General features: G+C 34.3%; 1 protein-coding gene across 31 annotated transcripts in view; it reads left to right on the plus strand.

Annotated features, from left to right (window-relative positions):
* MUC19 (mucin 19, oligomeric) overlaps window positions 1-13,486 on the plus strand; it is a 301,846-nt gene that overhangs the window by 39,782 nt on the left and 248,578 nt on the right. For 27 of the 31 annotated variants that reach the window (XM_032347804.1, XM_032347806.1, XM_032347777.1 and 24 more), the window contains 17 exons: window positions 35-129; window positions 518-644; window positions 1,962-2,208; window positions 3,215-3,267; window positions 3,365-3,465; window positions 3,706-3,857; window positions 4,348-4,486; window positions 5,560-5,664; window positions 5,757-5,951; window positions 6,722-6,961; window positions 7,034-7,190; window positions 8,185-8,310; window positions 9,161-9,302; window positions 9,828-9,862; window positions 10,607-10,636; window positions 12,218-12,250; window positions 12,616-12,660. In XM_032347804.1, the coding sequence (XP_032203695.1) occupies window positions 35-129; window positions 518-644; window positions 1,962-2,208; window positions 3,215-3,267; window positions 3,365-3,465; window positions 3,706-3,857; window positions 4,348-4,486; window positions 5,560-5,664; window positions 5,757-5,951; window positions 6,722-6,961; window positions 7,034-7,190; window positions 8,185-8,310; window positions 9,161-9,302; window positions 9,828-9,862; window positions 10,607-10,636; window positions 12,218-12,250; window positions 12,616-12,660 (2,022 nt within the window). The remainder of the gene's footprint in view (window positions 1-34; window positions 130-517; window positions 645-1,961; window positions 2,209-3,214; window positions 3,268-3,364; window positions 3,466-3,705; window positions 3,858-4,347; window positions 4,487-5,559; window positions 5,665-5,756; window positions 5,952-6,721; window positions 6,962-7,033; window positions 7,191-8,184; window positions 8,311-9,160; window positions 9,303-9,827; window positions 9,863-10,606; window positions 10,637-12,217; window positions 12,251-12,615; window positions 12,661-13,486) is intronic. The other 4 variants (XM_032347780.1, XM_032347800.1, XM_032347781.1 and 1 more) reach the window with 3 other exon arrangements.

Here is a 13,486-nt window from a genome sequence, read left to right on the forward strand (position 1 = left end):
TGTACTAATTTTGAGTGCATGAATTTTCTTCCAGAAAAATTTGCTGAAAAGCATTGTGGAATTTTTCTTGATTCAGACGGGCCTTTTGCTTCCTGCCATCCAGTTGTGAACGCTAAACCATATTATGAGGTACGTGAGTGTCTAAGATTAACAGTGCTTTTTGTGAAGTATTTTGATAGTATCAATAGAAGTTTGTAGGCGTTAAAAATTTTCAAATAACAGGCATTATCAGTAAATTAAGACATAGGTTTAAATTTAACATGGGATTCCACTAATTTATTTAGTTGTTAGATATACAAATTAAAAAAAAATGGTACTGGAAAATAACCCCAAATGAGAAAAATCTTGAATAAGTTTCTCTTTCCATCTTTTCTTTCTTTTGAAAAGAAACAGTTTCTGAAGTTGTAAGACAGATCTTTTTTCAAGGAACAGAAGTTGTTATGAGCTGAATGAAGATACCCAGTTTACCTGTTCATGTGAATATTTTTATAATGTAAAATACACTTATTTCTTAAAGGAATGCAAAAGGTACACTTGTACTTGTGAAAACAGTGAAGACTGCCTGTGTACGGTTTTTGGCAACTATGTGAAAGCATGTGCTGAGAAAGAAGTGTACATGGTGGGATGGAGAACCGGACTGTGTGGTAAGCAGGACAGGGGTGTTTAGATAACTCTCTTCTTACTGTTACTATAGTGCATGCCTGTGTGTGTGTGTGTGTGTGTGTGTGTGTGTGTGTAGTTTAAAAACCCGTATTTACATATTGAGAGACTATGGACTCTGAAAAACAATCTGAGGGTTTTGAAGGGGCGGGGGGTGGGAGGTTGGGGGAACCAGGTGGTGGGTATTAGAGAGGGCACAGATTGCATGGAGCACTGGGTGTGGTGCAAAAACAATGAATACTGTTACGCTGAAAAGAAATATAAAATTTTTTAAAAAAGAAAAAAAAAACCCGTATTTACAAATCTGTACTTGGTTCTTTCAAAGATGATTTTCTGTTATTTTAAAAAGTATGTTTGTGCGATCCTTGTATTTTTTACTTCTTGATTCTTTTATCTTGATCTAATATATTCATATTTAAATAAGAGCAGAATATATGTGTATTTAGGTATGAATGTAGGTTTCTGTTCAGTTTTATAGGCTGAAATTTAATTTTCCAACTCCTACTACCTTTTAAAATGATAGCTAAATATTAATAACATTTTATTTTACTTATTTATTTTAAAGATTTATTTATTTCAGAGAGAGAAAGAGAGTGTGTGTGTGTCTAGGGGATGCTGTGGAAGGATAGAGGGAGAGAGAAAGGGGAAGTAGATTCCCTGCTGAGCACAGAACCTGAAGCAGGACTTGATTTTCCTGCCTAGAGATCATAACCTGAGCTGAAACCAAAAGTCACCCAGGTGACTTAGTTAAGCATCTGCCTTTTGGTTCCCAATATTAATAATATTAAAAAAAAAAACAAATAAAAGTAAGTAAAATAGGGGCTCAACTATCATATTTATTGAATCTTGCTTTGTTTTAAATATTTATTGCTGTATTTGAAAATGACCAGAAAAATACTTGGCTTATCAAAAAAAAATAGAAATAAATCTTTTGTAGATCATACTTACTATTTCATTGCCCATATCCAATCAATAAAGTCTGTTAAGTTCATCCCCTAAATTTCTCTCAAATCCATTCACATCTCTCCATCTCTATGGGTGCCACCCTAGTTCAAAAAAAGCATTCTTTTTTTTTCTCCTGGGTGATTGCAATTGCCTCCTTCAATCACTTTTTCTAAAAAAAAAAAAAAATGAAAAAAAGAAAAGAAGTGAAAAATGAGAACAGCAAGTAACTTTTTCTTGATTATTCATAACCTCAATTGTGAATAATTCACTATAATATCTATAAATATCAAGTTGAAGTAAAATTGCTACTTTTCCTGTATATACCTATTTACTATTTTTTATTCCTATACCAACAGATTCCTCTTGTCCAAGTGACCTCGTTTTCAAGTACAATATAAAAGCCTGCAATAAAACTTGTCGATTATTGTCAGAGAGATATAGAAGCTGTGATATAGAAGATGTTCCATTTGATGGATGCACTTGCCCTGATGGAATGTACCAGAATAATGAAGGGAATTGTGTTCCAAAATCTCAGTGTGACTGCTACATAAATGGCAAGGTCATTCAACCAGGCAAACTCATCAATATTAATAACAACAGATGGTATGGAAATTATATATATATACTTGTTATGACTTCAAAATCAAGGGACTGTCCTTTTCAGAGAAATAGTTTTCCTAAAGTCTTCCTTAGACCTGTCACAATTTTTTTTAAAGATTTTATTTATTTATTTGACAGACAGAGATCACAAGTAGGCAGAGAGGCAGGCAGAGGGAGAGGAGGAAGCAGGCTCCCTGCTGAGCAGAGAGCCCAGGACCCTGAGATCATGACCTGAGCTGAAGGCAGATGCTTAACGAATGAGCCGCCCAGGCGCCCCAAAGATTTTTTTTTTTTAAATTTATTCATTTGACAGACCAGAAAGAGAGCACAAGCAGGGGGAGCAGCAGGTAGAGGCAGAGGCAGAAGCAGGCTTCCCACCTGAACAAGGAAGCCCAACACAGGGCTCGATCCCAGGCCCCCAGGATCATTGACCCGAGCTGAAGGCAGAGGCTTTAACACACTGAGCACCCCGACCTGTCACATTTTAAATATTGTATTTCGTATTGAAGTTAGTTATTGTTCCCTTTAACCTAAAGTGATCACTGCATCATAATGGCTCTAACTGATGTATTCTACTCTTGTTTGGTTTTAAATACCAATAGAAAAACATTCTAGCATTATGCATTCTACATACATACATACAGAGGATGCAAAATGATTTTATGTTCAGACCATGCTTTCTAGTTGTATCTCAACATTCATCATTCATCATTCAACAAACAAGCACTTATTAAATAGACATTTTCCATGTGCCAGGCCTTGTGATGAGGGCTGGAGTTTCAAAGATGAATAAACACTGTCTTGGACTCACAGAACCTTCCTTGTACATTCCTGTAATATGTACAATGCAGTATCTTATAACTGGGTACATGTTATATAGCTTCTGGGGCGCTGTGTCTCACTCATCTACTTGTGATAAAACTTGTGAGTGAGGGGTTAAAGTTGCTCTAATGGTGTATTAAGAAGTAGTCATGTTTGAAGTTTAAATCAAACTTTCTTCTATTTCCAGTGTCTGTCGGGATGGAAATTTTCTTTGCCAGACTCCTATTAGTTCAGCCCAACGTAAGTATTGAAATCATGATGCAAACTTAATAGATCTGCTTGGGTTAAAATACGCAGATCAAGAGGCTCTTGATTAACAATTTCTTTTATCCTGCAGAGAATTGTTCTGGAGGGGCTGAATATGTTGACTGCAGGGGCCCGAGGGCACGGAGAAGAGTTGACAGTAAATGTGGTGCTTGGAACATGCCTGGTTTTGATGTAAGTACCATGACATTGCCGTTTAGCCTTTTCAAACTTTTAATTGTGTCAGCATAGAAGCAAACTAAAACATCAATGAAAAATAATGAGAAGGTCATAGATACTGTGTTATTTTGATTTGTCAAATATTGGCTCTAAATGTATATGTGGTCTTTATATTTATGTATTATAAATTAATGCTGATACTGTGACATGTTAAAGCAGTACCTTATGGTGTATATTTTATATTTATTCCCATAGGAAAACTTGCCTTGCAAAGCTGGGTGCTACTGTCCAGTAGGCATGGTTCGAAATTCGAAAGGGAACTGCGTCTTTCCTGAAGACTGCCCATGTTCTTTTGGTGGAGGGGAGTATGAACAAGGAAGTGTTACCTCAGTTGGCTGCAACAACTGGTGCATAATAAAGAATTTCTATTTTATATATTTTGGATAGTAGAAATTATAGTCTGCTCTTATTTTTATAAGAAAGAAGTTGTTCTTTGGTATATGTGGAAAACAATAGTCAAATATAGTTTAAAGTAATTTTTTAAATAGAAATTTTAATTTTTAAATTGTTTTATTAAAGTATAGTTGACATGCAATATTATATTAGTTTTAGGTGTACAGCATAGTGATTCAACAGTTATATACATTAAGAAATGCTCATCACAGTGGTGTAGTTACCATATGTCACTGTACAAAGTTATTACACTATTATTGACTACAGTCCCTATGCTGTACTTTTTGAAATAGGAATTTTATTTGGCATTTTGTGTGGTGAACATCATATAGTATAATGAAGACAATTACAAAATTTAAATCAATACAGAACAAGGCCTTTTGTGCTTCTTTATAAAAATTCTATGAGTATGTGAATCTTGGCATAATTTTTTTTTAATTTTAGTACTTGCGTAAAAGGATCTTGGAGCTGTACACAAAATAAATGTCAAACCGTCTGCCACATCTATGGGGAAGGTCATGTTAGAACTTTTGATGGAAAAAGTTACAGCTTTGATGGTCTCTGCCAATATTCATTTGCTGAGGTAATGACGAATGTGTTTTATCACAGTTTTTTTTTTATACTTAATAATAGTTACTTATTTGTAGATTAACTCTGGAGAATTTTACTCTCAGAATGTGAAATTTTAAAAAATGGTCCCTTAAAAGTTTCTCAAAGGCAGTAAAATATAACATCATATTATGCTGACTTGGGAGGCAGTAGGCCTAGATTTCAGTTGTAGCTCTCCCATTTCTCTGATGCGACTATGGGCATATTCCTTAATCCCTCTGTGTCTCAGTTTTCTTATCTGTAAAATGGAGAAAGAAATTGCCCCCACTGGAAACCAAGTTAGGGCAAATACTGGAGCACATACTAAGTGCTCAATAAATGTTAGACATCCTTATTTTAACAACAAGCACTATCAGCAAGAATGACAGTTACTCTTTTATGAGCACTTCTTTGCCAAGCAAGTTTATTACAATTAATTATTACAGTACGAGGGAAAGGTTATAGTATTATCTCTATGATGCAGATGAAGAAATTGAGATGTAGAGAGGTTAAGCAACGTGAACTGCTAAGTAGAAAATGCCATATTCAAACCCAGATCTCTGTCATTCCAGAGTCCATGCTTGTTACATGCTGCCACGCTGCTTCTAAGTCACATCTAATTGCTGAAATTTGGATTATTTTGTATTTATGCATTAGGTTTGTTTGAATGTCGAGCTTCATAAGAACCACTAAAGGGGAGAAAAACACCTTTATCTAGCTATTCACAGAGTCTATAAATAAATCATTGATTATAAATTACATTATATAATTTAAATTCTTAAATATATGTGTACATACACACACACACAAACACACCCCTATGGTATAGTTCTGAACTTGTGTACAAGTAACAGGAAAAGGATCAACTGAAGACCAGTTAACTAGGTTGGAGTCCAGCAAGACTACCTATCTGTATATATGGTTAAACTCTTGTCTTTTGGAAATTCCATGGTAGTTTATTGAGTTTAAGTTATCACTATCCAAGAATTACTTGTTTGGTGCCAATATTGTAATTGAGTTCCATGTCCCTGGTATTTATAAACTATTATTATAATTTACTTCTTAAAGGATTATTGCGGTCGGGAAAGTGGCACATTCCGTATTTTAACTGAAAGCGTCCCATGCTGTGAAAATGGGCTTACGTGCTCAAGAAAAATCATAGTTGCTTTTCAGGTAAAGTACTGTTTCTCTTTATGTACTTTTTCTCTCAGATTTTGAGTGGCCAGATAAAACTGATATTATCATGTCTGTTTTTTAATTTACAGGATCAGAATGTTGTCTTGCATGATGGTAAAGTAACAGCCTCCAAAATTACAGAAAGTAAGGACTGTGGGCTCACTGAAAATACATATTCCGTACATACCGTTGGCCTGTACCTGATTCTAAAATTTTTAAATGGGATAACCATAATTTGGGACAAGAATACAAGAGTTTCTGCTATACTGGATCCTCGCTGGCATGTACGTATATCATTAATAAGTGATTAATGGGCAAAGAAAATAATTTCTGTTTTTGAGAATTAGAGACAATTCATCTGTGGAAAGTGAGAGAGTGGTAGTTTCTCTCCTAGAGCAAGTCCTCCACATTTATTGTGTCTCATCGTGAAACATGAAATATACTCAAAGATGATAGAATCTGATGAAAAATAAATGCAGTAAACCTGAAACATTCTAGTTTAACTATGCTTGGTTACTTGAGATTATTTTATAATACAATTTTAAGGTAGCTGGTGAGTGTATAAAATTAAATGTATTTCTTGGAGCAGATGTTCTAAGAACCTAAGAGTATACTCCTCTGTGTTTTAAAGCTAGTAAATAGAACTAGTTTTTAACAATTCTTAATACATTTATCTTAGTTGATAGATCATTTTGTGATACAGGATGTCTTGGATTAAACAGGAGCAGAATCTTACCCACAGATTCTAGTTTTCTTCCAAAATTTGGAGTTGAAAATAGATTTATGGTAGGGTCATCTGGCTGGCTCAGTCAGCAGAGCACGTGACTCTTGATCTCAGGGTTGAGTTTAAACTCCACATTAGGTGTGGAGCCTACTGAAAATAAAATAAAATAGATTCGTGATACTATTTTTAATCATAATTTCCTCACCCACCTGTCTCTATATATGACTGTCGTGCAGCTTACTTTGTCATTTTACTTTCTGATCTCATCTCTCAATATATCTATTTCATTGGTACAATCTACCTGTTAATTTCCCTTTCTGATCTCTGTAGGGCAAAGTGTGTGGTCTTTGTGGAAACAACAATGGTGATCTCAAGGATGATTTCATAACAAGGCATTCATCAGAAGCTATTGGAGCACTGGAATTTGGAAATAGTTGGAAAACAAGTCAAAAATGTGCAGACACAGCAGCACAATATTTCCCATGTGACTCAAACCCATACTGTAAAGCCTGGGCTGTGCAGAAATGTGGGATCATCCGGGACAGCATCTTCAAAGAATGCCACCACAAGGTAGTATGGCTCTGAGAGCAGTAACCCACACAGGTTTTGCTCCCAGAAATTCATGTGTTATGCTCTGTCTAGGTGGACCCCGAAGCTTACCTAGAAGCATGCATTGAAGAAGCCTGCTCATGTGACATGGAGGGGAAGTATTTGGGATTCTGCACAGCTGTGGCCATGTATGCAGAGGCATGCAGTGCAGTTGGAGTCTGTGTCACATGGAGAAAACCAGATCTCTGTCGTAAGTCAAGTCCATATGTTGTTCTTTAAAAATGTCATTAAGTAGAATTGTTTTGTTAGAGAATCAGTCTTCCCTCAGATTTCCTATAAAATACACATTCTTGTGCCTAAAAAGTTTTAAAAATTTGTTACTATGTTAATGATGGGAAAACTACCTATTTTAAAACATACACCCGACACAACACATCAAGTCAATTTTTGTTGCAAAAGTTCTTATGTTAACAGGGGAACAATGAAACACTGATGGAAAATATCTCTTACTGATACTTACATGAACAATGAACTGTTGACTTATCTGAGAACTGTCATATATCTGTAAACATTTACCGCATCTACTACTTTGGGTTGAAGTCCTCAGACATTGTTTTAAAAATTTTACAGAGTGCTAGTCAAGACAAACTGTAAAATGAGTGTAAATGGAATCTTGATATATATGGAATGTGATAAATTTAGTAGAAATCAGTCAACTCTCTCCCCTCTAGTGGAAAACATTATGAGAGAAAGTATTACAAATGAAAAATACTGATATTGAATCCACATTTTATTCCGTTTATCATGTAAACCGTGATATTGAAATTTTTAGTTACCTCATTTAGGAATGGTTATTTACATACATACTAAAAGAGCCTGATTTCCACAGAGATTTATTTTTGTAATTTAAGCTTGAACATTAGAACTATGAATCTGGACTATGATCTAAAATATCTCAAAATGGAAAAATCAATGTTTATTTTCTACCTCAAACCAACCTTAGCGTGAGATGTCAAAGGAAAGTGTTGTTTTGATCCTATATTCTTCCTCTCCTTTTTCATGAGCTGTTGTGGCTCATATGGCAATTTAGATAAAGCCAAAAGGACTTGATGAAACAGAATGATATACTGTAGGTCTGTTTATTGTTAATATTATTCAAAATCCCTTTTAAAATTGTTGTGGAAAAATGAAAGTGAAAATCATCATATAATGAATGACAATAATTTGAAATGATTCAATTATAGCTGTTTTCTGTGATTATTATAATGGACCCGGCGAATGCAGTTGGCGCTATGAACCTTGTGGTACAGTAACCACAAAAACATGCAGAGATAGAGTTATTGGCCAGAAATTTTCTGCAGTTTTAGAAGGTAAGGTATATTTTAGTAATATCCTCAAAGTAGTGCAAATTATATCGATATTTTACAACTGAAAAATTTTATTCATTTCTGCCAACTCAGAGTCTTACATTTTGTAATTTGATGAATAGGTATTTCTATTGATTATGACATTAATATTTGTACATTAGAAACATTTTCTCTAGACATAAATTGTCTATTTAATAAGGCAGATGGTGGGGGAGAACATAGTGGTAGGATCCCATTGTCGGTTTTTATACCTTTCATTAGACAATATAATTGGTTGAGAATGTAGTTTCAGAATGCAATGTATAATATAGTCCAGTTAACACTATCCCACACTTAAATAGCTCTTTCTTCTTACCATTACATATCTCGAATGGAAGAAGTGTCAAGAAAACAAGATGATGCTTAAACTTCCCAAAGTCACCTCTGTGTTAGATTCCAGGCTTTGAAGCCTTGTCAACTCATTTTATTATGGCGTTTGGATCTTTGTCTCTCCTTATTAAAATAGATATTTAGAACTGGCTTTCACATTTCAAGATACGTGTTTATCAAAGCCTTGTATTATGTTCAACATCATGCCATCAATTAAGGTAGCAAATCGTTTTAAAATACTTTAGGAAACATTTTAGAAAAAAATAAATCAGCCAAAATTTGTAAGTTCTTAGTTCTTTGGTTAATACTCCATTGCAAGAGGATCTGAATCCTGTTCAATTTTTATATTTTCATTAAGAATGTGATGTCGTGTTGCTATTATCTACTTCAGTTCATGTGACCACTTACGTAACTTTACAGACATAGAGGGTGATATGACAAGTTTCTGGAAATAGAAATGAACCACGGTTCATTTTTCATACAGGTTGTTATGCTAAGTGCCCGGATAATGCTCCTTATCTGGATGAGAACCTCATGAAATGCGTCCGTTTATCTGAGTGCAGCTGTTTCTATAACGATATCGTACCAGCAGGTGGAGTGATTCAGGATGACTGTGGGAGAACATGGTACATTCTCTACTAACTTTCCAATGAGCTATTCTGTTTCTTATATTTCTTACATTTTCATTCAGAAAAAAAAAATTTAAAACACATATATAAATTTTAGCTCTCTTATTTCTAAATGAGAAGGCCTGTATTAGGTTGAGTTCTTTGTCAGTTATGCTAGTTATTTTGAATTTTCATGAAATCCATATATCAATAAATGGTTTGTTGAATCTTATAATACAGTTGATAGGACAGAAAATGTCACTTGTAATTTTAGGTAAGAAGAAAGTTTTGATTCTGTAAATGTGAGATCATGTTTATAGGCTTCAGACAGTGACATGGAAGCAGAGGCGAAGTCTAGACTAGAGCTGCATGGACATTAGTGTCACAAAAAAACATATTCCTGGGGAAACGATGATTTAATGTGCTCTTAGCTTTGTTTTGATTTTCATGGTTAAACAATTTGTTGTTTTAAATTTGGGAGGTCTATGTAATAAGGAGTTAAAATTTCAACCTCTTTTTTTTTTTTTTAAACATAACTTTCAGCTATTGTATCGCAGGAGAATTGGAGTGCAGTGGTGGTGAGTTCTTGTTTTTTGCTGGAATTAAATTAGGGAAGGTGAGGTAGAGGCTGTGGGTTCTTTTTGGATCCTCAGCAGCAAAGGAGTGAGTACTTGGTGGTTTCGACTGCTCTTCCCTCAGTGGTTTGGAACAATTCCACTGCAGTGTATTTGTTCATGTCCCATCATTTCAAAACCAAGGTTGCAAAGGCATTTCCAACAGCTGGGAAACAGAGACAGTTCTGGGGCTGCATGGCAGCCCCTGCCTATCTGTGGGCTCTGGGAATTAAGGGAGTGAGACATCAGTCCAAATTGTTTCAAAAAGGAATGGAGTGAAGGGTGAGGATTAGATAGACAGAATTAAATAATTGAAGGATCACTCATGAGCAACAGAGATTTTTTTTTTTTAATTTCCTTGACAGACAGAGACCACAAGTAGGCAGAGAGGCAGGGGTGAGCGAGAGGAAGGAAAGCAGGCTCCCTGCTGAGCAGAGAGCCTGATGCAGGGCTCGATCCCAAGACCCTGGGATCATGGCCTGAGCCGAAAGCAGAGGCTTTAACCCACTGAGCCACCCAGGCGCCCCATCAACAGACATCTTAAGGATGAATCTCAATAAGCTTTAAGAGTACATGAGCTACTCCCTGTCTTGTATTAGAAATTGCAAGAAGTAAGATAAGATACTGATAATTCATGGGCAATTTGAGATTTAGATTTTTCCACAATTTTTCATTCTTGTTAATAATAGTAGTTTATCATAATTTCAGATGCTTCTTCTGCAAATTCGACATCCACAGGTAAAATCATTATGGTTTACAATGTGTATTTCTGATTTCTTTTTGTAGATAATGCATTATAGTTTCACAATAGTCTGTGCCAGTTAAAAGTATGTTGGTAAATCTGTAACAAAAAAGAATGAACAGTTACTAAAGAATCTCAAAATATTTCACTATACTCCTGTGTATTCAGTTAGGAATATGATTAGAACATACAGTAGGTAATGTATGCTTATTAGTTAAATATCATCATCCAGAGCTTGACATTTTTAGATAATAAATGGAACAAGTGGAATAAAAATGAGTTAAATGTGGTCTTGCATGAAGTAAATATTTTGAAGTCATGATTACCTTGGGAGGTAATTTGAAAATATAGAAATAAAAAGTTCATTTCTTTTTCTTAACTCATTTATTTGCTGTCAGCTATAAGGACATTTCAGTTATGTCTATTCAAGTGAGTATGGACAGAATGCAGTTTAACTTTAGTTGGGGACTTGTAATTTGCTGGCAGTTTAAGTATACTTACGGTTGCTGCGGTATAGTTATATATTCCTATCTTGTGTGATTCAGGGTGGGGTTTTATTTCCTGTAGATCAATATTCAGAGATGAATATTGTGCAATTAAGAGATAGTAAAGTAAATTAGAACACTTAGATTTTGATAATATATTTAAAATTGTGTTATTGTCTATAAAATGCTCCTTAAATTTTAGTTATTATTGATCACTTACCTAAAGCTAAGGTATCACATGTCAGGGTTCTGAACCTTATTTCTTGGCTCTTAAATAGACCTTGTGAGATTCCTTTGAGATTTTGGCTAGGTAGTAATAACAGGAAATAGTTATTTTTAGTGGATATATAATAAACATATAGTTTTATTTGTGTTGACATAATGAGAGATTATTTTATCACTTAATCTCTGAATACAATTTTAGAAATGTTTCCTTGGGTTATAGTAAGTGGTTTTTAAAATAAATTTCCCCATAAAATTATTTAAGTAACTTACTTTAAATAAATAATTGTCTTTACACAGTTTGTACTGCAACAGTTATCTGCATATTAACCACTGAAGCAGCTTTAAAAATAAAGTTTGCTTTTTACCTTCTAAATTGGCAGCAAATTGAATTTTCAATTCAGGCAATTTGTCCCTTTTTTCAAACTTGTTTTTCTTTATTTGTTTACTAAATGACAAATAGAAGGGTCTCACCGAATTGTAATATTAGCGAAGAACATCTTTCCTATTCAGAGGATGTGTATCCTCAAAAAAAAATTCTGCATATTGCTGATTTGGAGAAAGTGAAGCAAATTCTACCACTAAAGAAAATTGTATGTTAAATTCTTTAAAAATAATTTATAACTTCTCTTTTACTAATATCAAGGAATCTTAACTTTAATTGAATGATTTCTAATAAAGTAATAGCCAAAGGAGAACAAATGTATATTCAGGTGTGTTAATATTTCATAAATGAATTTAACTCTTACATTTAATTATTTATTTATATTCTAGATATATGTGAGCATATCTATAAATAAATACTTTTAACTTTGTCTTTTAACACAATCTAACATATATTTCCAAATATTTGTCTCCTTCTTTGTATAGCAATTACATCAGTAACCAGTAGCTCAGGCTCAGGTAAACCATAATCTTCAACCACAACTTAATCAAGAGGGCATTAAAAAAAATCCAAAACTTCCTTTTGTAGTATTATAACTTTATAATGACATATTAAGGGGAATTTTGTTTTGTTATTAAGAATGTTTTAGAGGAACATTTGGAAAAAATGTTATACAAAATGATGTTTTCTTGACCTCTTACTGGTGGTCTACGGATTTGAAAGATTCAATTCTACATTTTAACATCTAGTTACCTGTATATGATCAAATTTCTTTAAAACATTAATTTCAAGTTTATACATTTTATATATGAATGTAGATGTTCTCAGAAACATAACTTTTCCTCTATACAAAATTAATTTTACATTGTTTTCTCTAATTCAGCAGCTTCCACTCCAGTGCTTACAAGATCAAGCAGTGAAACAATAGGTAAATCAGAAAAATTGACAAATACAGTTTTATGTATATTAAAATAGTTTTTTAATCTAAAACATATTTTATTTCTTTTAAAGATTTTATTTATTTAACAGAGAGAGAGAGAGTGAGAGAGGGAACTCGAGCAAGGGAAGTGGGAGAGGGAAAAGCAGGCATCCCGCCAAGTGGGGAGCCTGATGAGGCACTCGATCCCAGGACCCTGGGATCATGACCCTAGCCGAAGGCAGATGCTTAATGACTGAGCCACCCAGGCGCCCAATCTAAAACATATTTTAATCGACATACCCACTCATTTACACTGGTCTTCCCCCCCCCCAACTGAACACTGTTTCTCTTTCTCCTGTTATTTAATACTTTCTCTATTTTTTTTTCTAAATATATGCATCTAAGAGCCCCTGGATGACTCAGTCGGTTAAGCACCTGACTGTTGATTTTGGCTCAGGTCACTATCTCAGGATCTTGGTATCAAGCCCCACAGGGCTCATTACACTCAGCAGGGAGTCTGCATGTCCTTCACCCTCCCTTTCTGCCCCTTCCCTTGCATGTGCATGTGTGTGTATGCTCTCTCTCTCTCTCTCTAAAATAAATAAATTGGAAAAAATCTTAAAACAGTATATATATATATATATATATATATGTATTTAAACACGATATTTTTTATTGAGGTATAATTGACATAAAACACTATGTTACTTGCAAGTGTACCTCATAGTAATTCAGTGTTTATATATAATTGCAAAATGATCACCACAACTCTAGTTAACATTCTCAAAGTCTCAGACCATATTTTGCCATCCCTGAATTCCCAGTTGTACCTAGT

The sequence above is a fragment of the Mustela erminea genome, chromosome 6 (assembly GCF_009829155.1).
Source record: "Mustela erminea isolate mMusErm1 chromosome 6, mMusErm1.Pri, whole genome shotgun sequence".
Classification (NCBI taxonomy): Eukaryota; Metazoa; Chordata; class Mammalia; order Carnivora; family Mustelidae; genus Mustela; species Mustela erminea.